Source organism: Oenanthe melanoleuca, chromosome 17 (genome assembly GCF_029582105.1).
Source record: "Oenanthe melanoleuca isolate GR-GAL-2019-014 chromosome 17, OMel1.0, whole genome shotgun sequence".
Taxonomy (NCBI): Eukaryota; Metazoa; Chordata; class Aves; order Passeriformes; family Muscicapidae; genus Oenanthe; species Oenanthe melanoleuca.
In genome coordinates, this window is record NC_079350.1 from 8,903,558 (window position 1) to 8,925,314 (window position 21,757).

General features: G+C 55.6%; 1 protein-coding gene across 1 annotated transcript in view; it reads left to right on the plus strand.

Moving 5' to 3' along the window:
• Positions 1-21,685, plus strand: part of WHRN (whirlin) — a 41,565-nt gene extending 19,880 nt beyond the window's left edge. The window contains exons 3-13 of the mRNA XM_056504794.1: positions 1,651-1,776; positions 7,111-7,313; positions 7,530-7,566; positions 8,973-9,185; positions 10,296-10,502; positions 12,575-12,607; positions 16,380-16,451; positions 17,470-17,992; positions 19,328-19,506; positions 20,076-20,198; positions 21,068-21,685. Coding sequence (XP_056360769.1) covers positions 1,651-1,776; positions 7,111-7,313; positions 7,530-7,566; positions 8,973-9,185; positions 10,296-10,502; positions 12,575-12,607; positions 16,380-16,451; positions 17,470-17,992; positions 19,328-19,506; positions 20,076-20,198; positions 21,068-21,250 — 1,899 coding nt within the window. The 3' untranslated portion in view covers positions 21,251-21,685. The remainder of the gene's footprint in view (positions 1-1,650; positions 1,777-7,110; positions 7,314-7,529; positions 7,567-8,972; positions 9,186-10,295; positions 10,503-12,574; positions 12,608-16,379; positions 16,452-17,469; positions 17,993-19,327; positions 19,507-20,075; positions 20,199-21,067) is intronic.
• The last annotated feature ends 72 nt before the right edge of the window (positions 21,686-21,757 follow it).

The window sequence follows — 21,757 nt, forward strand, 5'->3', positions numbered from 1 at the left end:
GCTCTCCCCACGTGGAGGGAGCAGCTTCTCACCTTACCAGGATAGTGTTAAAGGGAAATGGAAATGTCTGCATGCAGAGCTGCCCCTCCTGCTGCTAACCCCAGCACATACAAATGCCATTCAGGGACTTACAGAGGGAATTTCCTCATTCCCAGTCTATTCTGACATGATCTGTGATTCCAGGCACTTTGCTGCATTTCTCCTACTTGTATTTTTTCCAAGCTGGGGAATTTTTGAGAGGCACAACCACAGTGGGGTGAAAAGCTTAGAGACTGGGAGGTGACAACACTTCAGAAAAGTTGGATGTTTTCCTAATTTTCAAAAGCACTCAGCAAAGTGTTGTGTGGTCCAGAGCAAGGTTTCCCTGTGGACAGAAAACCAAACTGTCCTTGGATGTGGCAGCAGCTGCTCCTTTGGGTGGGTTCAGTGCCTGAAGCATGAAGGTCTCTGTAATTCCTTCACAATCCTTCAATGCTAAATTGTCTCCAGCACTTTCTGCCCTTTAAAGCAGGGCAAGGAGACCCAGGGAACATCAGGTTTTTCAGAGGAGGATGCTGCTGCAGGTAGTTGATGTCTTACAGTTCTCATTCCAGCTTTGCATCCTTTTCTCTGAATCTAAAATTGGGAGCCTTGGGTGGATTTGTGCTGCTGATTTCTGTGTTTCTATCACCAAGATAGAAAATGGGTTTTCAATACCAGCCACTCTAAGATTGGCCTGAATTCCCCCTGTGATGCTGTGTCCTCTAGAAAGATGGATTAATTATGGACTTGAAGCTGGGAATTACTTTTCCATCCAGGTTAATGTGCAAGATTTTGGTTTGACTGCAGCAAAGGTGTTTAAATATAAAAGCCCTTCACAAACAGCTTGTTTCTGGTTGTTCCTGTCAGTGTGAAACACATTTTGGCTTTTCTCATTTGTTTTTATTCCTGCTGTCTGCTTTTCTCCAGAAGTGACTCAAAACTCAGGAGTAAAGCAAAAAAAAAATAACCCTGGAGTTATTCATTTAGAAAGTGTCATGCAGAGAGTGAACAAAGGCCATTTTAGATGGAGAGTCCTCGAGGGAGCTGCACTCCAAATTCCCACCTGCACATCCAAATATTGTCAGGCCTTGTGAGGAGGAGGAGGGAGTGGATGAAGGTGGAAGCTGGGTTTGCAAATCAGCATTTGGTGGGGAGAACATCTGTCCAGGTGCTGCCTGGCAGGTTGTGGGAAATATGAAATGTCTCCTGCAGTGTGTGCTGGATCTGTGGAAGGTTTGTCCTGGTGTTAATTTGGGGATAGTGGATGGGAGGAGGAGCCCTGTGGGTCTGTCCTGTGCCTGCAGTGTCCCTGCACTGCCCAGGGAAGGACAGAGGGCTGGAGCTGGATGCACCTGGGACCATTCTGTGTTTGCCAGGCAGCAATGCCAGGGGGGGAATTCACAGCCAGTGCTGGAACCATCCACTGGTGCTCAGCTCAGTCTCTACCCCAGGGATGCACCTGCAAAAGGACAGAGTGGAAAACTGCTGTGGATCAGCTGGAAATCCTCGTGTGGCTGAGCCTCTCAGCCTCCAGAGCTTCTCCTTGCTGTTCCCACTGCCTCCTCCATCCCTCAGGAGCTGCTGTCCCTGGGCTGGCACCACACAAATGTCTCTTGCTGTTCTCTGCAGGTGAATCTGGTCCTGAACGAAGGGAAGTCCCTGGGACTCATGATCCGAGGAGGGGCAGAATATTCCCTGGGCATCTACATCACAGGTGTGGACAAGGGCTCTGAGGCAGAGAGCACTGGCTTGAAGGTGAGAGTGACCCAGAGAGGGTGGCAGGGGACACAGGAATGAGTCCAGCTGGGTTTGGGATGCTGGGGTGTGGGGCAGTGGGGTTTGGAGGACAGGTGTCTGCCAATAAAGGCAGAAACTTCTCTTGGAAATGGAGAATGTGACCCCCCCCCCCCTCCAAATCATAATTTGGAAATGAAGGGGCTCTCAGGCAAAGATATGGGAATAGGAATAACAGTTCTTTCCTAGGAAAATTAAAATAGAAATAGAGTATTAGATAAAACAATCCCAAACCCTGCCAGAGTCAGAATCCAAGCTGACACCCATCAGTCAGGCAGGGTGCCACTGGATGATTTTAAGGTCCTTTTGAACCCAAACCAATCTGTAATTTTACCAGGCATTTCATTTTCACCTCCTTTTATCTATGGCACCAAATCAGAATTTTGGACTCTTTTAATACCAACTAAAATAAATAATTAATGTTTTGCACTTCCCTTAAATTTTGATCGAAGGGCAAACAAAAGGAACTGAAAACCAGGAAAAACCAGGGAAGTTTCTCTGAGGCCCAGCTCCAGAAACAGGGACCAAAGCCCTGAAATGAGTGTCCCAGAGGAGCTGCAGCCCTGCTGGTGCTGGTGGAGGTGCTGCTGTTCTGCTCCCTCAGCAGGCAGAATTCCAGCAGGGACCAGGATCTCTGCAGTCAGTCAATAACTAAATATTCATAGCCTTGGCCTTGGCCTTCTTGATGTTTATTCATTCATGAAACTTCTGCCAGCATGTTCTTGGGGCATGTTTTAAAATCTGCTGCCTCTGAGGAAGGTCTGAGTGGAGAAGTGGGGGCTGGAGAGGGCTGCAGAGGAGGGAGGTGAGTCAGCCTGGTTTGCTGGCAGCTCCTGTCCTTCTGCCTCCTTCCTGACATTCCCACACTGCCCAGCACCAGCTGAGCTCCTGCTGCTGTTCCTGCCTCTGCTGGCCCTGATTTCTTCCTTGCTCATTTTTCCTGCTGCTGTATTTTGTCAGGACTGGGGTTCTTTTTCCTCCTTAAGCCGTTTTTTGTTTTCTCTCCTTGACCTTTAAATCAGAAATAGCAGATTCCAGGGAGCTTGCTTTGAGCAAACAACTCAATATTGAGTTCCCAGAATGGGGTGAAAAGGGCTGCCACCATCCATGTTTATCCAGATATGAGAGGAGAGGGAAAGGGAGACTGGAAATGCAAAGAGCTGAATGATTTTACATCAGCAGTGGCTGTCAGAGAACAAAGAGAAATTTAAGCTGAAGATCTCCAAGATCATTGTGTCCAACCATTCCTCCAGCACTGAGCCATGTCCCCAGGTGCCACTTCCACATGGCTTTTAAATCCCTCCAGGGATGGGGACAGCACCACAGCCTTGGGAAGTCTGTGCTGAACAATGTTTTCCTTATTTTCCTTATATCCAGCCTGAGCCATTCCCTCTCCTCCTGTCCCTGTTCCCAGAGCCTCCCAGTGTCCCCTCCTGTCAGGGAGTTGTGCAGAGCCAGAAATTCCCCCTGAGCCTCCTTTTCTCCAGCTGAGCCCCTTCCCAGCTCCCTCAGCCTCTCCTGGTGCTCCAGCCCCTTCCCCAGCTCTGTTCCCTCCCTGGACACAATTTGGTGCCATCTGTGAACTCACTGGGGGTGCCCCTCATCCCAAATCCAGCCCTCTGAAGCTGCACTGAGGTCTGAACACAGACAAACATCCTAGGAGACAGGTAAAAAGAAGGAGAGGTAAAAGCCTCAGAGTTTGGGAATGAGCTGCAAAGTGAGAGAGTCCCTCTGGAGGTTCTTGGTTGTGGTACCCAAAATGTTTCCCCTGGTCCTTCCAATGGTGTCACCTCGATGGGGACAGAAATCTCCTCTCCTGGGTGACACCAGAACCTGGCCCCATCAGTGCCACAGCCCCTGCCACCCCCAGAGAGCCCCTCCCCTCCCTGGGCTCTCCTCCCCTCTGTCTGTGCTGTTCCTGCTCTCTGGGCTGCAGATTTTGGGGAAAGGATCCATTTCCAGCCAGCCATGGCCCCCCATTCCCACATCTGTCCTGGACATGGATCCTCTCCCTCCCCCTCCCCTCCTGGAGAAGTTCAGCTCTTCCCTGTTCACTGAGAGCCTTAATCTGGTCACTTCCAAACTGATCCATACATTTTCCTGCCTGTATCTTTAATTTCTTAATGGCTTTTAGTAATTATTTATGCTGGATAGAGACTTCAGTGGCATCTCCAGTGTCATTTAGCCCCTCTGCTGGCACTTTGGTGGCATTAAACAGGACTGGTGCCCATTTGGCATCCCCTTGGCACATTCCCAGCTCAGTTTGGTGTCATTTAACCTCAATTCACATTGAAAATCTCTTGCCTATTTTTCTGTCTGGGTGATTGAATTTGTTCCAGAGCTAATTCTGATTATTTTTAAGAGACTTGAGGTGCTCAGAAGCCTTGTCTGAAGCCCATTAAGTTTCATTTGATTGTACCTCCCCTTGCCCACTGTCTCCAGAAGGAGAAGGAGCCAGGGCTGCCATCGAGGTGTTATTTCCCAGCTCTCTTCTTGTCATGCTCTGTCACCTTCTGTGCTGTGTTCAGCCCCTGCATTTCAGCCACAGATTTCCCTAGAAGTGAGAGTAATCCACATTTTCAGAGGTGTTCAAGCATGCAGCACATCCTGGATATCCACCCACCATTAGCTGAGCACAGCTGAAAAGTAGTTCCTGAAATATCCAGGGCAATCATTTTCCTGTGTTTTATCATAACTTTCTTTTATGTCTTATTATTGCTTCTTTTATTCTGTTCCAGTTTGGAGCTGTGAATGCAGCAAATCATTTCTCAGGGTCAGCTTTTGTTTTAGTTCTTTTGCATCTCTGCATTTTTTTTTGTTACTTTCCCACTTGTCCTTGACTTTGGGAGGAAAAATATAATTATTATATATGTTATATGTATTGTATATATATATGTATAATAATAATATGTATATTATAAATATTATATATGTTAATTAGCAAAAAAATCCAGAGCCCCTCTGGTCTCCCTGATGTTCCAAGAGTGTACCAGGCTCCTCTTGGTTCACTCTTAAAAAGAGAACTTAAAGAAAGATTATTAAACCTGTGTAACTGTTCTGAACCAAAAAAACACGAAAATTTAATCCTTGGTATGGGAAACCATTAGAGATTCATAATTGCAGTAAAGCTGCCTAATCAAATTTGGATTTTTATAGTTTTGGTGCTGCAGTGGACTCTGTGTTCCTTGTGTGAGCAGCAGAACTGATGGATCAGAGACCTGGGAGATGATATTTGTGCACCTGAGTGGGTGTTTCTCTTGGCACTTCAGGCCCTGCATAATCCTTACACTGGTAGGCAGCAATTTTCTGGCAGTGGATTTAAAGCTGACAGCTCAAAGGGAACCTGAGGTATTTGTGGAGCCCCATGGTTGGGAACATGGTCATTTGTGTCATTTGCCTTCCCCTGGGATCCTCCCTTCACTCTTTTGGGATATTTTGGGTCACTTCCAACACAAACCATTGAACTTTGTGATGAAGAACGAGGCAAATCCACTCAGGATGGAGCTGAAGGGGGAGCTGAGCTCTGCTGCATCTGGACTCGATGATCTTTTCCAGCCCAGATGATTCCATCTTGCTCCAGGCCCTTTTTCCCCTCAGCACCACTCTGAGCCTCCTCTGAGCAGAGGGAAGGGCAAACAGGAGCCTTCTCTGGCTTCTCATTATTGCCAGCATTATTCTGTATAGCTCCATCCAGCCCCCCCACATCATCTCCTCTCTAAATTTAACAAGCCTAATCTCTTCCATCTGTCCTTTCACAGGCACCTTCATCTGCCACTGATCATTTTTGTGGAACTTTTCTCTCCCTGTGTGTCTCCTTGGTGTCCAGGCAGAGAAGAAAATCCATACTGTGCTTTGGTAGAGCTGAGCTGAGGCCTGTGGCTCAGCAGAGATAGGAAAGGGCAGTTTCAAAAATGTGGTTTATCAGGAGCAGAGTGAATTGTGACAGAAGTGAGGGGAGCAGCCCTGGCTGCCCTGGGGGCACAGAGGAAGAGGAGCTGGGATGAAGGAAGGGTGGAACAGCAGGTGGGTGCTGTGTCTCAGACAAGGGAAGCTGCTGGTTCCAGGCAAGGAAATGGAATGAAATCTCTTAGGAGCAGCAGAGGAGGGATGGGATGCAGCTGTTCCAGATGCTGCAGGCTGTGGTCAGACCCTCCCTGCTGCCTGCAGGGATCTGAGGTTTGGGGCTTCCACAGATGGTTCCTGGTGTCCCAGAGCAGCAGCAGGGCTGGGGCTGGAGGCCTTGATGTTCCTTGGGCTTGTTTGGTTGGTGGAGGAGGCTGGGCAGGCTAAGCTGGGATCCTGACAGTCCCTCCAGGCTCCACAGACTGGTCCTGGCTGAGCCTGAGGGGCTGATCCCATCCAGCAGCATTTCCCTGCTCCCTCCATGGCTTTGGCTGATCCCATCCAGCAGCATTTCCCTGTTTTCTCCCATGGCTTTGGCTGATCCCATCCAGCAGCATTTCCCTGCTCCCTCCATGGCTTTGGCTGATCCCATCCAGCAGCATTTCCCTGGTTCCTCCCATGGCTTTGGCTGATCCCATCCAGCAGCATTTCCCTGTTTTCTTCCATGGCTTTGGCTGATCCCATCCAGCAGCATTTCCCTGTTTTCTTCCATGGCTTTGGCTGATCCCATCCAGCAGCATTTCCCTGTTCCTTCCCATGGCTGTGTCCCTCCTTTGGAGCTGGGTTAGCCTGGGCAGCACCTCCCTGCTGGGACAGGAATTTAGCCTCCAATCCTTCCTGTCCTGGCTGTCAGGGTCAGAGGCTGCACTGAACTTGATGGTTTTATGCAGAAAGAAAATCTGACCTGATTGTTCAGGAACTAAAAAACTTTAACAATAGAAAACAAGAAGCTGAAGTAATGTAAGCTGAAGAGTTTGTACTGAACCAGGAAAGATGGTAGAGGAGGGCTTGTTCCATGCACGAGGGGAAATGGATAAAAGCAGGTGTTAGGGCATGGCAGGGGTATTGATGGACTTGGAGGAGGGGAGGAATTGGGGCTGAGTTTAGGGAGGGGGTCCAATAAAGAAGGGTGATTAGGAATATTAAAATTACTGCAGCAAAAAGGAACCAATATAACAAGAGAAGCAGAGAACTTTCTGGCAGTGATCTGGAACTGGCAGTGATCTGGAACTGGAGGATTCTGGGGGTGATTTTTTACTCACCCTGTTGTTTGGGTTTTCCCACAGCCTTAAGCCATGATCCTCTGCACTTTTATTGGAGCTAACCCCAGCAGAGGAAAGTGTTACTCCAGCAGGAATAACCCAGCCAGGCTCAGTGTGTGCTCACCCACAGGTGGGGGACCAGATCCTGGAGGTGAACGGGCGGAGCTTCCTGAGCATCCCCCACGACGAGGCGGTGAAGCTGCTCAAGTCCTCGCGGCACCTGATGATGACGGTCAAGGACATCGGGCGCCTGCCCCACGCCCGCACCACGGTGGACGAGACCCGCTGGATCTCCAGCTCCCAGCTGGGGGAGACCCTGCTCAGCTCGGCAGGGTGCGTGCCCAGGAGGTTTTTTGGGGGGTCTGTCACCTCTAGGAGGGCCCCAGCCTGTCCGTGGAGCCCGTCGTGGGGTCAGGAAGGGTCTGTAGGGTGGGTGGGCAGGTGTGGGCTGTGCTGTCCCTCCCCTTGTCCCCTGGCTCTCCTTGGAGAGAAGGCAGCAGGTGGCAAGTGACAGGCTCTCAGTGCTAACTGACCTTCTCCTCCTCACAGGGCAGTGGGTGACCATGCCATGGACGTGGCAGCCAGGGTAAGACATTCCTGATGCTTTGTGAAAATATCACTGCTAGTGTTTTATTTCCTGTGGGAGGGAGGGACCTGTGCTCCTGGTTACAGCAGGGATTTTAATGGGCCATGTTGGCAGTGGTGTCCCCTCTCCTGTGCCACTTCTAAGCACATCTGGTGCCCTCTGGCCTTAGTGGGCAAGGGGCAGTGACCACCCATGGACCAGGACGGTGGGGACCCCTCCACCCTGCAGAGGTGGATTCCTTCCTCATGGTGGCTGTCTCTGGGCCCTGACAGCTGCAGGGATCTGTCCCAGAGATCTGTCCCTCAGCAGGCACAGGACTCACCCCTGCAGCTCTGTGCCAGCATCTTCTCCCCACAGCTCCTTGCAAAGCACATTGCTTTTAAATGGAAATTCAGCAGGGAGGTTTCACAGGTGGCTCTCACTGATAACAGCTTTGTACTCTTTGCTGGCAAAACATGTTCCCCAGCCTCAACTCCTCTCTGTCTCTGGGGTATTCAGGGTCTTGTCTGGCTCTGTATCCCTGTGCCAACTCTGCCTGGGAGGAAACACTAAGGACCTCCCCTCAGAAATCCCTCTCAAAGGGAAAAACTCTTTCATCTGCAGCCAGGCTTGTCTCTCCCTGGGGCTCCTTTGGTTGCCAGAGGCTCTTTCTTCACTAGGGTCTGCCTCAAGCTGGCAGTGGGGGCAAATGTGCATTTTCCACAGGATGGGGAGCTGGCTTGTCTGCTGTGTCCCCAGTTATGCCAGGGAGGAACAAAGCCTGGGATTAAATCACTGCCTGGCTGGGGGACAGGGTCTTGCTGAAAAGGGATGGGAAACTCAACTGGTGCTGCATGAACTCAGTGACTCAGAGTATCTCAGAATATCCTGAGCTGGAAGGGACCCACCAGGATCACCCAGAGCAGCCCCTGTCCCTGCCCAGACCCCCCAGCAATCCCCCCTGTCCATCCCTGGTGTCCAAACGCTCCTGGAGCTCTGGCAGCCTCGGGGCCGTGCCCATTCCCTGGGGAGCCTGGGCAGTGCCAGCACCTCTGGGGGAAGAGCCTTGCCCTGAGCTCCAGCCTGAGCCTGGGCAGTGCCAGCACCTCTGGGGGAAGAGCCTTGCCCTGAGCTCCAGCCAGACCCAGACACAGCTCCAGCCACTCCCTGGCTCCTGTCCCTGTCCCAGAGAGCAAAGCTCAGCTCCTCTGATCATGGCTCTGGAGTTACCCACACAAGTGGTGACACTGAAAGACTGATGAGTTCCTGGGGGTACCTCCCTCCTGTCAGTGCCCAAATCTCCTTCCAGTCATTCCAGCTCCCCCCAGGCAGTGTCTGGCACTCAGGCAGACAGGGCTGGTGGGCAAAGCCCAGAGCAGAGCACTGCCCTCCTGCCCAGTGCCCCCAGCCTGTCCCTGTCCCTGCAGCCCGTGTTCTACCGGGGGCTGGCGGGCTCGCAGGTGACCCTGAGCAGCATGGTGAACCAGACCCGGGTGATGCTGGAGGAGCAGGCACGGCACCTGCTCAACGAGCAGGAGAGAGCCACCATGGGCTACTACCTGGATGAGTACAAGGAGGGCAACATCTCTGTGGATGCTCTGGTCATGGCCCTGTTCGAGCTGCTCAACACACACGCCAAGGTGAGGCCCTCAGCAGGGCAGGGATGGCTGCCTGGGGCTGTGGGCTGAGCAGAGTGTGACAGGGTGTGGGCATTGGCACAGTGTGGGCACTGTCACAGTGTGGGCACTGTCACAGTATGGGGACTGTCACAGTGTGGGCACTGTCACAATGTGGGCATTGGCACAGTGTGGGCATTGGCACAGTGTGGGCACTGGCACAGTGTGGGCATTGGCACAGTGTGGGGACTGTCACAGTGTGGGCATTGGCACAGTGTGGGCATTGGCACAGTGTGGGGACTGTCACAGTGTCGGCATTGTCACAATGTGGGCATTGGCACAGTGTGGGTATTGGCACAGTATGGGCACTGTCACAGTGTGGGCACTGGCACAGTGTGGGCATTGGCACAGTGTGGGCATTGTCACAGTATGGGCACTGGCACAGTGTGGGCACTGGCACAGTGTGGGGACTGGCACAGTGTGGGCACTGTCACAGTGTGGGCACTGTCACAGTGTGGGGACTGTCACAGTGTGGGCACTGTCACAATGTGGGCACTGGCACAGTGTGGGCATTGGCACACTGTGGGCACTGTCACAGTGTGGGCACTGGCACAGTGTGGGCACTGTCACAATGTGGGCATTGGCACAGTGTGGGCACTGGCACAGTGTGGGCACTGTCACAATGTGGGCACTGGCACAGTGTGGGCATTGGCACAGTGTGGCCCAGTGCCTCCAAGGTGATCTGCTCAGGGAAAGGGAGGGGGTATGGGAGCCAAATCCATGGAACCAGCACAGATTCCATGCTGGTTTGGGTTGGAAGGGACCTTAAAAGTCACCTCATTCCACCCCCTGCCATGGCAGGGACCCCTCCCACTATCCCAGGCTGCTCCAGCCCCAGTGTCCAGCCTGGCCTTGGGCACTGCCAGGGATCCAGGGGCAGCCACAGCTGTGGGCACCCTGTGCCAGGGCCATTCTGGGGGTGTTCAGTGGCAGAGGAGCTTCTGGTGATGTTTAGGACCAAACCTCCTCCATCACCTGTCAGCACATCTGCTGGCCATGGTGGGAGGGAGGTCCCCAGCTCCCCAGGAATGTGACTGTGCTCCAACCTGTCTGTGGCTGTGTGTGCCTGGCCAGTTCTCGCTGCTCTCCGAGGTGCGGGGGGTGATCTCCCCACAAGACCTGGACCGCTTCGACAGCCTGGTGCTGAAGAGGGAGATCGAGTCCATGAAGGCGCGGCAGCCGGCGGGGCCGGGCACCGACTGCGGCTCCATCGTGTCCTGCAGCGACACCGCCTCGTCCTCCAGCAGCCACTTCACTGCCACCACCGTCAGCTCGGCGCGGGTGGGTCCTGCCTGCTCCCCTTCCTGTCAGCACCTCCTCCTGGCAGCCCTGCAAGTTACAAAGAACAGTCCCAAAGCACTGACAGTCAGAATCCAAGCTGACACCCGTCAGTCAGTCAGGGTGTTGGCACAGTCCCATTCAATGGTGGCTGCATCCTCCTGCAGGGGCAGATGTGGTTCAGCTGGAGCAGGGTTGCAGTTTTCCTCTGAAGCTCCAGGGATGGTGTGGAAAGGTCTGGTTTTCCTCTGGAATCCAGTGGAAAAGGCTGCTCTGGTGTTCCAAATCTCAGTTTTTATCTGGGTAGGAAAGGCTTGGCTCCTCCCCTGGCTGGAGCATCTCCCAGTGGGATGATGGAATTTTATCAGTCATGCCCTGGGACTCACTGGCCATTAACAGGAGATATCTCCTGGAGGGAGGATGGGCTGTGGGAAGATAAAGATGATTGCCCAGCTGGTTTAAAGATGGCCCATGAGCAGAGAATGTGTGCCAGGAGATCAGGGGCACTGCCCCACTGGTTTAACAGACTGCTTTCCCTGGAGTGCTGTACAGTCACTTCACCCCACAGAGAGCCCTGAATTCCCCTGTGGATTCCTCCATGGATTCCCCCATGGATTTCCCAAAGCTGTCATTTTTCTGTGCAGTCTGGGTGATTTGCAGGTGATGCCATGAGGTGCTGGGTATCTCTGTGCCACTCACACTGAGGTGCTGCTGTGCCCTGCTCGATGGCCATGTGTCCCTTCATCCCAGTGAGGGACAGAGCCTGCCTTGCCTCCAGAAACCCACTGGAGCTCCACTGGATTTCCCCTTGCTTCCAGAAACCCATTGGAGCTGCATCCACACAGAAATCCCAGCGAAGCCCCCCTGCCCTGCTGTGCCTCTGCTGTTCCCCAGCTCTTAAACCATCCCTAAGCATGCTGGCTGCCTGCTCCCCATCCCACTGGGGGCCACAGTGGCCAGGCAGCTGCATCCCCTTGCCAGCCCACTCTGCAGCACTCAGCAGCAGCAGCACTCCCACGTCCCTGCCAGGCCCTGTCACACACACTGTCTAATTAAGTTACTGTAATCACCTCAGACTGTGCAGGCACACAGCCCCCAAATTAATTTCCTCACCATAAAATGCCTTTCATCATAAATGCATTAGTAACCTTGGAAATTAAACCCTTCATGGAAAGGAGGAACAATGGGCTGGTTCCTCAGTGAGGAAAGCAGCCCACGGTGGTGGGATGGGGCTGTGGAGGGTCCACCCAGCACAGCCCGTGGGGGACAGGGGAAGGGGCTTTTCTGGGGCTCTGCTGGGCTGTGAGAGACCTCAGAGAGTGTCAGAGCATCAGAGCTGTGCTTGTGTCCTGTCAAATCCACGAGTGCCCACCTGCAGTGGTCAGGAGGGATTTCAGTGCCATCCTTTCTGGATCTGCACAAACAAAGTGAGTTTTGCTCTGCTCTCCAAGGAGCTGCTGGGAAAATCTTTCTGGGGGCTGGCACAGGAGTGCCAGGACTGTGTGCTGAGCTCACACCCTGCTCTGATGCTGTGCCCGTGCCTGGGGCTGTGCCACATGCTCCAGCTGTGCCTCCTGAGCCAGATGTGGCTGCCTGGGCTGGTGTGTGAGCAGTGGCCCCGCCCCAGCTGGGTGTCCCCTCTGCTGTGGCACAGAGCAGGGAGGGGCAGCACTGGTTAGAAGTGCTTCAGGAGCACTGTGCCCCAGTGTGTGAACCTCTCCCCACGGGTGTGGGAGCTCAGCCTGCTCCCAGCTCTGCTGATGGAGTGCTGCCTCTGCACTGGTGTGCCCAGGCAAAGAGCTCCAGCTGGAGGTGGATGGGGGCTTGGGGAGCAGGAGAGATGTGGGGCAGGGCTCCCTGACTGTTCCCTCAGCCCCTCTGCTGCTCCCTCACAGGGGGCTCACTCCAGCCTGCCCTGGGTGCAGCTGGTGTGGATTCTGCAGGGTTTGGGTGAGGGGATGAGGTCAGCACCGTGCTGGGATTTCTCAGCTCACTCGTTTGTTCTGCACCTTCCCTGATGTTACATTTTCACTTTTGTGATTGTTTTGCTCTGCTCTCCCCCTGGCCCATCCCAGGAGCGGCTGCTGTGGCTGATAGACCTGATGGAGGTGAAAGGGAAGGGAAGGGAAGGGAAGGGAAGGGAAGGGAAGGGAAGGGAAGGGAAGGGAAGGGAAGGGAAGGGAAGGGAAGGGAAGGGAAGGGAAGGGAAGGGAAGGGAAGGGAAGGGAAGGGAAGGGAAGGGAAGGGAAGGGAAGGGAAGGGAAGGGAAGGGAAGGGAAGGGAAGGGAAGGGAAGGGAAGGGAAGGGAAGGGAAGGGAAGGGAAGGGAAGGGAAGGGAAGGGAAGGGAAGGGCTGCCCAGGGATGCTGCAGCTCCTGCATGGACACAGCCCCTCGTGTCACCCCCCTCTGGTGTTCCTCTGTTCCTGCCCTCAGTCCCTGGTGCTGCAGTGCACACAAGGTCAGCTTGAACCACACCCAGGGGTACCTGAGTGCCAGGACACCCCAGGGATGGGGTTTTGGGGAGACCCCAGAGTGCCCTCCCTGCCCTGCCTGCTGCTGTGTGGGCACCCTGGCTAAACACCAGTAGAAAATCACAGAACACAGAATGGTTTGGGTTGAAGGGACCTTTAAAGCCCAGGACATGTTCAACCAGACCAAGATGCTCAGAGCCCTGTCCAACCTGGTATTGGATGTTTCCAGGGATCCAGGGGCAGCCACAGCTTCTCTGGGCACCCTGTGCCAGCCCTGCCCACCCTGGTTATAAAACTCCTTCTATCTAATCTAAACTGACTCTCTTTTAGTTTAAAACCATTTCCCTTCATGTTATCACAAACCCTGTTAAAAAATATGTCCCCATCTTTCATACACCCCTCTTCAACATTGAAATGCCACAACAAAGTCTCTGCAGAAACTCCTCTTGTCCAGCCCCAGCTCTCTCAGCACACAAACCTCCCTGCTGCAGTTCAGGGGGTCAGTGCCCTTGCTCTGTGTGTGAGAAATCCCCAGCCAGGCTGTGGAGGGGCTGGGCATGGATGTGGGGGAACCCTGGGGCTCCTGGCTGGGAGCACTGGGGGAGGCTGCAGGGTGAGGAGCTCATTCCCTGCTCCTCAGGGAGGAATTCACAGAGAGCAGAGGGTGGGGAGAGAGAACCTGCAGCTGTGAGCCTGCCCCAGGAGCTGCATCCCCGTGGGAATGGCTCAACAAGCAGAGATGCTGCAGCATTCCCAGATGGAATTATCCCAGGGACACAGATCCTTTTGGCTTTGTGACCAAACTGTGACACCAGACCTGTCCCACTGCCACCAAAAACAGCAGGGTGAGGCTGGGCAGGGCCTGCCATGGATAGGTGATTCCATGAGGGATGCTTGGGAATGAGACAGTTTGTGTTGGCTGGTGCCAGCCAGGGGTGCTCAGCCACTGTCTGAGTGTCACCAACAAATCCTGGACTCCAGAGTCCTGCAGGGCAGAGATCAGCTGCAGACTGCAATAATCAGGTGCAGCATGTCTGACCACAGCATGGGAATTCCTGATTTTTCTGGCATTCTCTTTGTCCCTGCCTCCTGCCCAGCCCTCAGTGCTGGGATGAAGGAATTGATATTCCTGTGGGGTTAGATTTTCCTCTCCACCCCCTCCTAGCAAAGCTGCTGCCATCCAGAGGTGCCTTCTCCTCCCAGGGCTGGCTCCCTGGGATATCCCCCATGGGGGAGTCCCACGGGCTGGGAATGATCCTCTCAGAGGATGAGGATGAGCACAGAGTGAAATCACTGTGTGGGGGTTGCCATGAGTGCTGAGAGCCCCTAAACTCTGGAGCTTGTGGCTCCTCCATCCCTGTGGCTGCATTCCAGAGTGGGAGATGGAAAGAACAGAGGGAAGCTGGGTTTATTCCCAGGCTGGTGCACTTGTTCAGAACTGAAACCCCCCAGGACTGAGGCTGAGCAGCTCAGCAAAGCTCTCCTTAGCAGTAACTGGGAATGAGGGGACTGATTTGGAGCTGAGAGGTTAATTAAAGGTTGGGCTGTGCTCCCAGGGGAGGTAGCAGTTTCTCCACCCTTTAATCTGCAAATGAAAACTGTCTTCCTGTCTGAAAGATTCTCTGCAGCTCCATCACTCCTGCTGGGGACTCTTTTTAGGATAAGAAGGACAAATGTTTTCCCAGCTGCTCTGAGGGGCTGGAAGAGTCTCACCTGGCCCTGGTTTCTATGAGAAACTGAAAAATAGATGGGGTAGAGGAGCAGGAGGGAGCAGCCTTCTCAATAGAGACTCATTTTTCAGGGCAGTGGCTTCCAGGAGCCTTTCAAGGGAAATCCAGGAAGGCACAGCCTTGAAACAGCCAATTCCTGGAAGCAAATGTGCTTAAAAGTCGTTGTGCTTTATGGCCCAGAGCAATCACTGTCTAATTGCTTCTGCCCCCAAAGAACCCAGCCTGGGGAAAGGCAAATCTCCTGCTCAGACACTGCAGCAGCCAGAGGGGCCCTGAGGAGGAGCAGCAGCATCAGTGTCCCTGGCTGGGGGGACAGAGCTGGCAGTGGCACTGGGGCACAGAGGAGCCAAGTCCAGCACAGACTGGTCTCCCTGCTGCAGGGGGACACGGCCTGGGGTGGGCACAGGGCTGGGGAAATGGCCCTGGCAGGTTTTAGGGGGCATCAGGCAGATAATTCCTGTTTTAGTAGCTACACAACTGGGACAGTTTGGCTGCTGCCAGTCGTATTCCCCAGAGCAGCTGTGGCTGCATCCCTGTGTCCATCCCTGCTGGACAGGAGCATCCTGTGATGGTGGGAGGTGTCCCTGCCCCTGGTGGAGGGTTGGAATTAGCTATCTCCAAGCTCCAGCCCAAATCCTTCTGTGATTCTCTTTTAAAAGCCATCTGCCCTTAGCTGCAGTAATTGAGGATGAGCTTTCCCAAGCGAGGCCTTTACCTGTCACTCCCTGAACAAGCTGTTTCTTTGTGTTCCCGTTCTCCAGGGCTCCCTCAGAACCACAGGGATAAAAGCACTTTGCATCGATGTTTTTGCTGCTCCTCTAATGGTCTTAATTGTCTCCCGTGTCTATTTTGGGACAGAGCATCTCACAGGCACAGCAGCAGCCTCCAGCAGCTGGGGACATGCAGATGCACCCGAGTTTCAGCTAATCAGCTGTTTACCCTGCAATAAATAACAGGCACTTACACACAAACTGTGCCCTGCCCCATCCAAGCAGCCCTGCAGGCGTGGCAGGAGCTGAGTTCAGTGTCCTGAGGCTGGGTTTGCCCTGGCAGGGATGGTCCCCCAGGGCAGAGCTGCACCCCCAGCTCTGCTGTGCCCCCACTCTGCCACCCCTGCCCTGGCCAGCTTTGCTCTGCTTGGCATCCCTGGCCTCTTTCCCTGGGCCCATCCCTACAGGCAGATTCCCACAGGGAATCCCTTCTGGGTTTCTGGAGCTGTGATATCCTCCAGATTGTGGTGTGGCATTTCCTGGTAACACTTTTTGACTCATAAAGCAGTGGCAGCATCTTCTGTTTGTATCTGAGACCCACTGCTCTGGGTTGCAGGGGAAGAGAGTTTTAAATTTCTATTGTCCTTCCTCTGGGAAAAAAAAAAATCCAGGGATTGAACCTGGACAGTTGGGTCATTCCCTCCTCCCAAATTCAGCAGGAGCAGCTGATTTGGGCTCATCCACACATGTCAGGTCCACAGCATGTTCTGAGCACGTTCCTTAGCTTGGCAGAGCCTGTATCCCAACAAAGCTGGGGGGCTCCAGGGCACCCCCAAGGAGACAAAAACTTTTGGGAAGTCTGGCCCTGCGTGGGGAGGGGTTTGGAGCATCCCTCTGCCTGTCCCCACCACTGTGCTGGTCTCCCCTGCAGCTCTGCCATGCTTCTCTCTCCCTTCTGTGCCCCTCAGAACACGTCAGAGCTGGAGGGAGCTGGGGACTGCCACCAGAGCAGCATCAACACCCTGCCAGATGTGTCCCTGGTAAGGCCCTGCACAGGGCTGGGGTGAACTGGGGGTGCTGGGTTGTGTCATATCAACCCCAGGGGAGACACTGAACCCATCAGATGGGTCAGGAGGATTCTGGCTGGAGAGGAGCAGCCACTGCAAACCAAAGGTTGGGTGGGTTGTTCTGCAGCTGTGCTCGTTGTGAGTCAGTGCCATTGTCAGAAGGTCTGGAAGGTGTTTCTGGAACACCCAGCTGCTTCAGCCTGTCACTGTGAGGAACTGTCCTGGTGTGAAGGACAGGTGTCTGCCAATAGAGGCAGAAGCTTCTCTTTGAAATGGAGAATGTAAACCCCCGTCCTCCAAATCATTATAATTTTGAAATTAAGGGGCTCTCAGGCAAAGATTGGGGAATTAGGAATAACAGTTCTTTACTAGGAAATTTAAAATAGAAATACAGTATTACATAAAACAATCCCAAAACCCTACCAGAGTCAGAATCCACCCGTCAGTCAGTCAGGGTGTTGGCACAGTCCCATTCAATGGTGGCTGCATCCTCCTGCAGGGGCAGATGTGGTTCAGCTGGAGCAGTGCTCCTGGAGAAGGTGCAGTTTCCTCTGGAGCTCCAGGGATGATGTGGAAAGGTCTGGTTTTCCTCTGGAATCCAGTGGAAAGAAGGTTCCTTGGTGTCCCAAATGTCAGTTTTTATCTGGGTAGGAAAGGCTTGGCTCCTCCCCTGGCTGGAGCATCTCCCAGTGGGATGATGGAATTTTATCAGTCATGCCCTGGGACTCAGTGGCCATGAACAGGAGATATCTCCTGGAGGGAGGATGGGCTGTGGGAAGATAAAGATGATTGCCCAGCTGGTTTAAAGATGGCCCATGAGCAGATAATGTGTGCCAGGAGATCAGGGTCACTGCCCCAGCTGGGTTAACAGATGGGGACAGAATTCACATTTCTGGCCACATCAACCCCGCACACTGTGTCAGTGTGAGGAGTGAATATGCACTGAACTGAGCTGGGCATGGTGTCCCACCAGCTGTGCTTGCTTTGGCAGGATGATCTCTCCTCCTTCCCAGAGGAACCACCCAACTTCAAGCCTCCTCCTCCTCCGTCCGCCCCGCAGACCCTGGACCCCTCCTGTGCCCAGCAGCGGCTCCCAGCCAAGGACAAGCCCAAGCGCCCCTCCTCCGAGTCCTCCCAGTCCGGCCTTTTCTTCGTGGCCCCCCGAAACCCCTCTCCCCCCGCCCAGCCCCCCGAGAAGGACACGGTCAGCGTCACCTCCACGGGCACCGAGGACTCGGCCCCCAGCGCCATCTACGCCACCATCTCCCCGTCCCTGCTCGGCCCCATCGGGCCCTTCCCCCGGGTCCAGCCCCCCAGCAGGCTGCAGAGCCCGTCCCCAGAGGGGCTGCAGAGCCCCCCGGCCCCCAGCCCGCCCCCGCCGCCCCCGCACCCCGCGCCCCCTCCCCCGGACAAGGGCAGCCCCCAGGCCAACCAGCACTTCATCATGGTGGAGGTGCACCAGCCCAACAGCGAGCCCGACGTCAACGAAGTGCGGCCCCTGCCCCAGGCCAGAGGTGCGTGGAACAAAACATCCCTGGGGTGTTTGGAGAGGGATGAATGGGGCAGGACACACATCGAAGGGTTTCGGGGCTCGTGATGATCCAAAGGTTGGAGCGTCTCTGCCGTGGAGAGCTGGGGGTGTTCACCTGGAGAGACTCCAGGGAGAGCTCAGAGCCCCTTCCAGGAGAGCTGGAGAGGGACTGGGGACAAGGGATGGAGGGGCAGGACACAGGGAATGGCTTTTCCAGGATCAGATGGGATTTTGGGCAGGAATTGTTCCCTGGGAGGGTGGGCAGGGCTGGCATAGGGTGCCCAGAGATCCATGGAAATCCGGGAAATCCCGGGGGGTCCAGGGGGATCCAGGGCAATCCCTGGGGATCCAGGGCAATCCCGGGGGGTCCAGGGCAATCCCGGGGGTCCAGGAGATCCAAGGGAATCCCGGGGATCCAGGGCAATCCCGGGGGATCCAGGGCAATCCCGGGTCCCGGCCCGGCCCGGACCCGTCGCGCTGCGGGACGGACGCGAGTGGCAATGTCGCCCTCGCGTGGCGCGGTGCGGTCACTGCGGGTCCCGCGGGTCGGGGGCAGCGCCCGTTCAGCGCCGGTTCAGCGCCTCTGCTGCTGCTCTGCTGGCATTCCCTGCCTCCAGCTGCGCCTGGCCTTCATCCTCAAAGGGCAGGAAGCTCCTACACGGCAGCATCTCTTCACTCGGCTTGTCCCTGTCTCCTCCCCGACCCTCCTGAGGAGCATGAACTGGCTTCTAGCAGGATCCCTAAATACATCACTCTGTTCCTCCATCCCAGTTTGGGGACTGGGTTGGATTCCAGACCAGAGTTTGAGGCCAGTTGTCTCTTGATGCTGCCTGTGCCCAGCTCTGCTCTTCTGACAGGAGGGTGCAGGCAGGTTGGCGTCAATCTCTTCTCCCAGGAAACAGGGACAAGAGGAAATGGCCTCAGGCTGTGCCAGGGGAGCTGCAGGCTGGATATTGGGAAAATCTCTTCACTGAAGGAGTGGTCAGGCACTGGGAGGGGCTGCCCAGGGCGGTGGGGATCCTATGAGAGAATTTCAGGAGATCCCTGAAAGGATTTAAAATCCATGTAGATGTGGCACTTGGGGACACGGTTTTGAAGTGGCCTTGTCAGTGCTGGTCTTGTGGTTGGATCTGATTATCTGAGTGGCTTTTTCCCACCTAAGCAATTCCATGGTCCTGCAGGGCTCTGCTTGGCAGCCTTGCTCTGCAGCGTGGTGTGAATGCCAGGGGAGCTGCCCAGCCCTGGCGTGGCACTGCCCAGCCCTGGCGTGGCACTGCCCAGCCCTGGCACTGCCCCTCTCACGCCCCTCTCTCCGCAGCCTCCACGCTCTCCCAGCTGTCGGACAGCGGGCAGACGCTCAGCGAGGACAGCGGGGTGGACATCGGGGAGGCGGAGACGAGCGGCAAGGACAAGAGCCGGCAGCCGGGCGGCGGGAGGAGCCGGAGCCTCAAGGAGGCGGCGACGAGCGAGGGGGCGGCGGAAGGGGCGTCCAAGCCGGTAAGGGGGCTGGGGCTGTGTGGGAGGGGGCGCCCGGGGCTGTGCCCCCTGCCTGGCCAGCCCCTTCCAGTCCTGCTGCCCACAGGCAGCAGCCACACATCCGTGCTTAGCTGGGATGGTTATCCTCTCTGCTGGGCTCTCTGTGGGGAAAGGGGTCACTGTAGGGCTGTCTCTCTCCATCCTGGGAAAATCTCATCCCTCCCAGCTCCAGCAGGCAGCTCCCTGGGGCATGGGAGAATTCCTGGCTCCAAAGGGACATCCACGAGCCACGTGAGTGAAGTCACCTGTCACCCAAAAGGGAAGGTGGCAGCGGGTATCAGACATAACTTAGAGGGTTTCTGATGGTGGTGAGGCTGAGGGAAGCAGGCAGGCAGGCAGGCAGGCAGAGAGCTGCCTCCCAAACCCTTCCAGACCTGCCCAGATTGGGATTTTAGATGTCAGAGTCAGAAAACACCTGCAGGCTGTGTCTGTCCCACCGTGGTGGCAGCCAGAGTGTCCCTGCCTGCTGTGGGGCACAGCTGGCACACGGTGCCCAGGCCCCCTCAGCAGTGCTGCCATCTGTCCCACAGCCAGGGCTGCTGGAGCCCACGTCGTGTCTGATCCGGGTGTCCAAGAGCGCTCCCACCCTGGGCATCGCCATCGAGGGCGGCGCCAACACGCGGCAGCCGCTGCCCCGCATCGTCACCATCCAGGTACCTCCTGCCCCCGGGCAGCCTGGCCAAGCCAGGGGATTGGGGGGTGTCTCCTCCCCCCGGGCAGCCTGGCTAAGCCAGGGGGATCTGGGGGGTTCCCTGGGCACAGCCAGGGGGATTTGGGGGGTTTCCTCTTCTCCCTGGGCAGCCTGGGCCAAAGCCAGGGGGATTTTGGGGTTTCTGCTCCTCCCTGGGCAGCCTGGCCACAGCCAGGGGATTTGGGGGGTTTCTGCTCCTCCCTGGCCACAGCCAGAGGGATTTGGGGGTTTCCCCTCCTCCCTGGGCAGCCTGGCCACAGTCAGGGGGATCTGGGGGGTTTCCTCTCACCCCTGGGCACAGCCAGGGGGATTTGGGGGGTTTCTGCTCCTCCCTGGCCACAGCCAGGGGGATTTTGGGGTTTGTGCCCCCCACAGCCCTGCACATCCCCAGGCCATGCTGAGGATGGTGTCATTGTCCTGTGGGTGATCCCATCCCAGAACAGCCCTTCTCTTGAGCCAGCTGTTTGCTCCAGACATCTCCAAGGGCATCAGGACAGTGCTGAAAGCTTGGCTGCTCTCTCCAGATGTCTGGAAACTGCCAGACAGGGGATTGAGGAGGGGGAATGGTGGATGGGAGCCAGGGAACTGAGCCCTCTGGAGCTGTCTCCCTGTTTGCTGTTTACTTGGGGCAAAATTCAAGTTATTTACAGCAGAAAAAAGCAGAGCTTGGTTATTCTTGGCCATCCCAACTGGCGTCACGCTCCAGGAGCAAGCAGGGGAGAAGCCAAATTCATCCCCTCACATCCATCGTGTCAGATACGAATTTTTTTCCCCCCTGCTTGATGCAGGGAGGGGTGGGACCGTGAGCTGACCCCTGTGTCTCCCCTGCAGCGGGGGGGCTCGGCGCACAACTGCGGCAAGCTGAAGGTGGGACACGTCATTCTGGAGGTGAACGGCACGGGGCTGCGAGGGAAGGAGCACCGGGAGGCTGCGCGCATCATCGCCGAGGCCTTCAAGCTGAAGGACAAGGACTACATCGACTTCCTGGTCACAGAGTTCAACGTGGCCCTTTAGGGGCGGGGTGGGGAGCGCTGGGACGGGAGGAAGGTGTGACAGCAGCGTCCCCCCGGCCGGCAGCACCGCCCCCGCACACACACACACCCAGCTTGTCCCCAAAGGTCCCCAGGGCCTCGCGCAGCGCGGGCTGAGAACGGGAACATCCCTCCAGTCTCTGTCCCTGTCCTCTCCCCTCGGCCAGCCCGGGAGCGGGGCAGGAGCACGGCGCAGTCTGGGTGTCCCCGCTGTCATTGAGTGCCACACACACGCACAGCTGGTGGGACCCTGGAGGGAGTTCTGGGGTTTGCTGCTCCCTTGGGTGGTCCCCAAGGTGCCCAGGTGGGTGGGGATGCAGAGAGAGCAACTGGAGGCCTTGTAAATCGCTGGCAATGTCGTCGTATTTATATATACAGAGCTTGTGCTTTTAATTTTTCAATAAATCTATCAGGGTAGAAAAATGGCTGTGCTTGGGGGTGCTTCAGGGCTGGGATGAGGGGGTGGGAAGGGGCAGGGGCGCCAGGATAT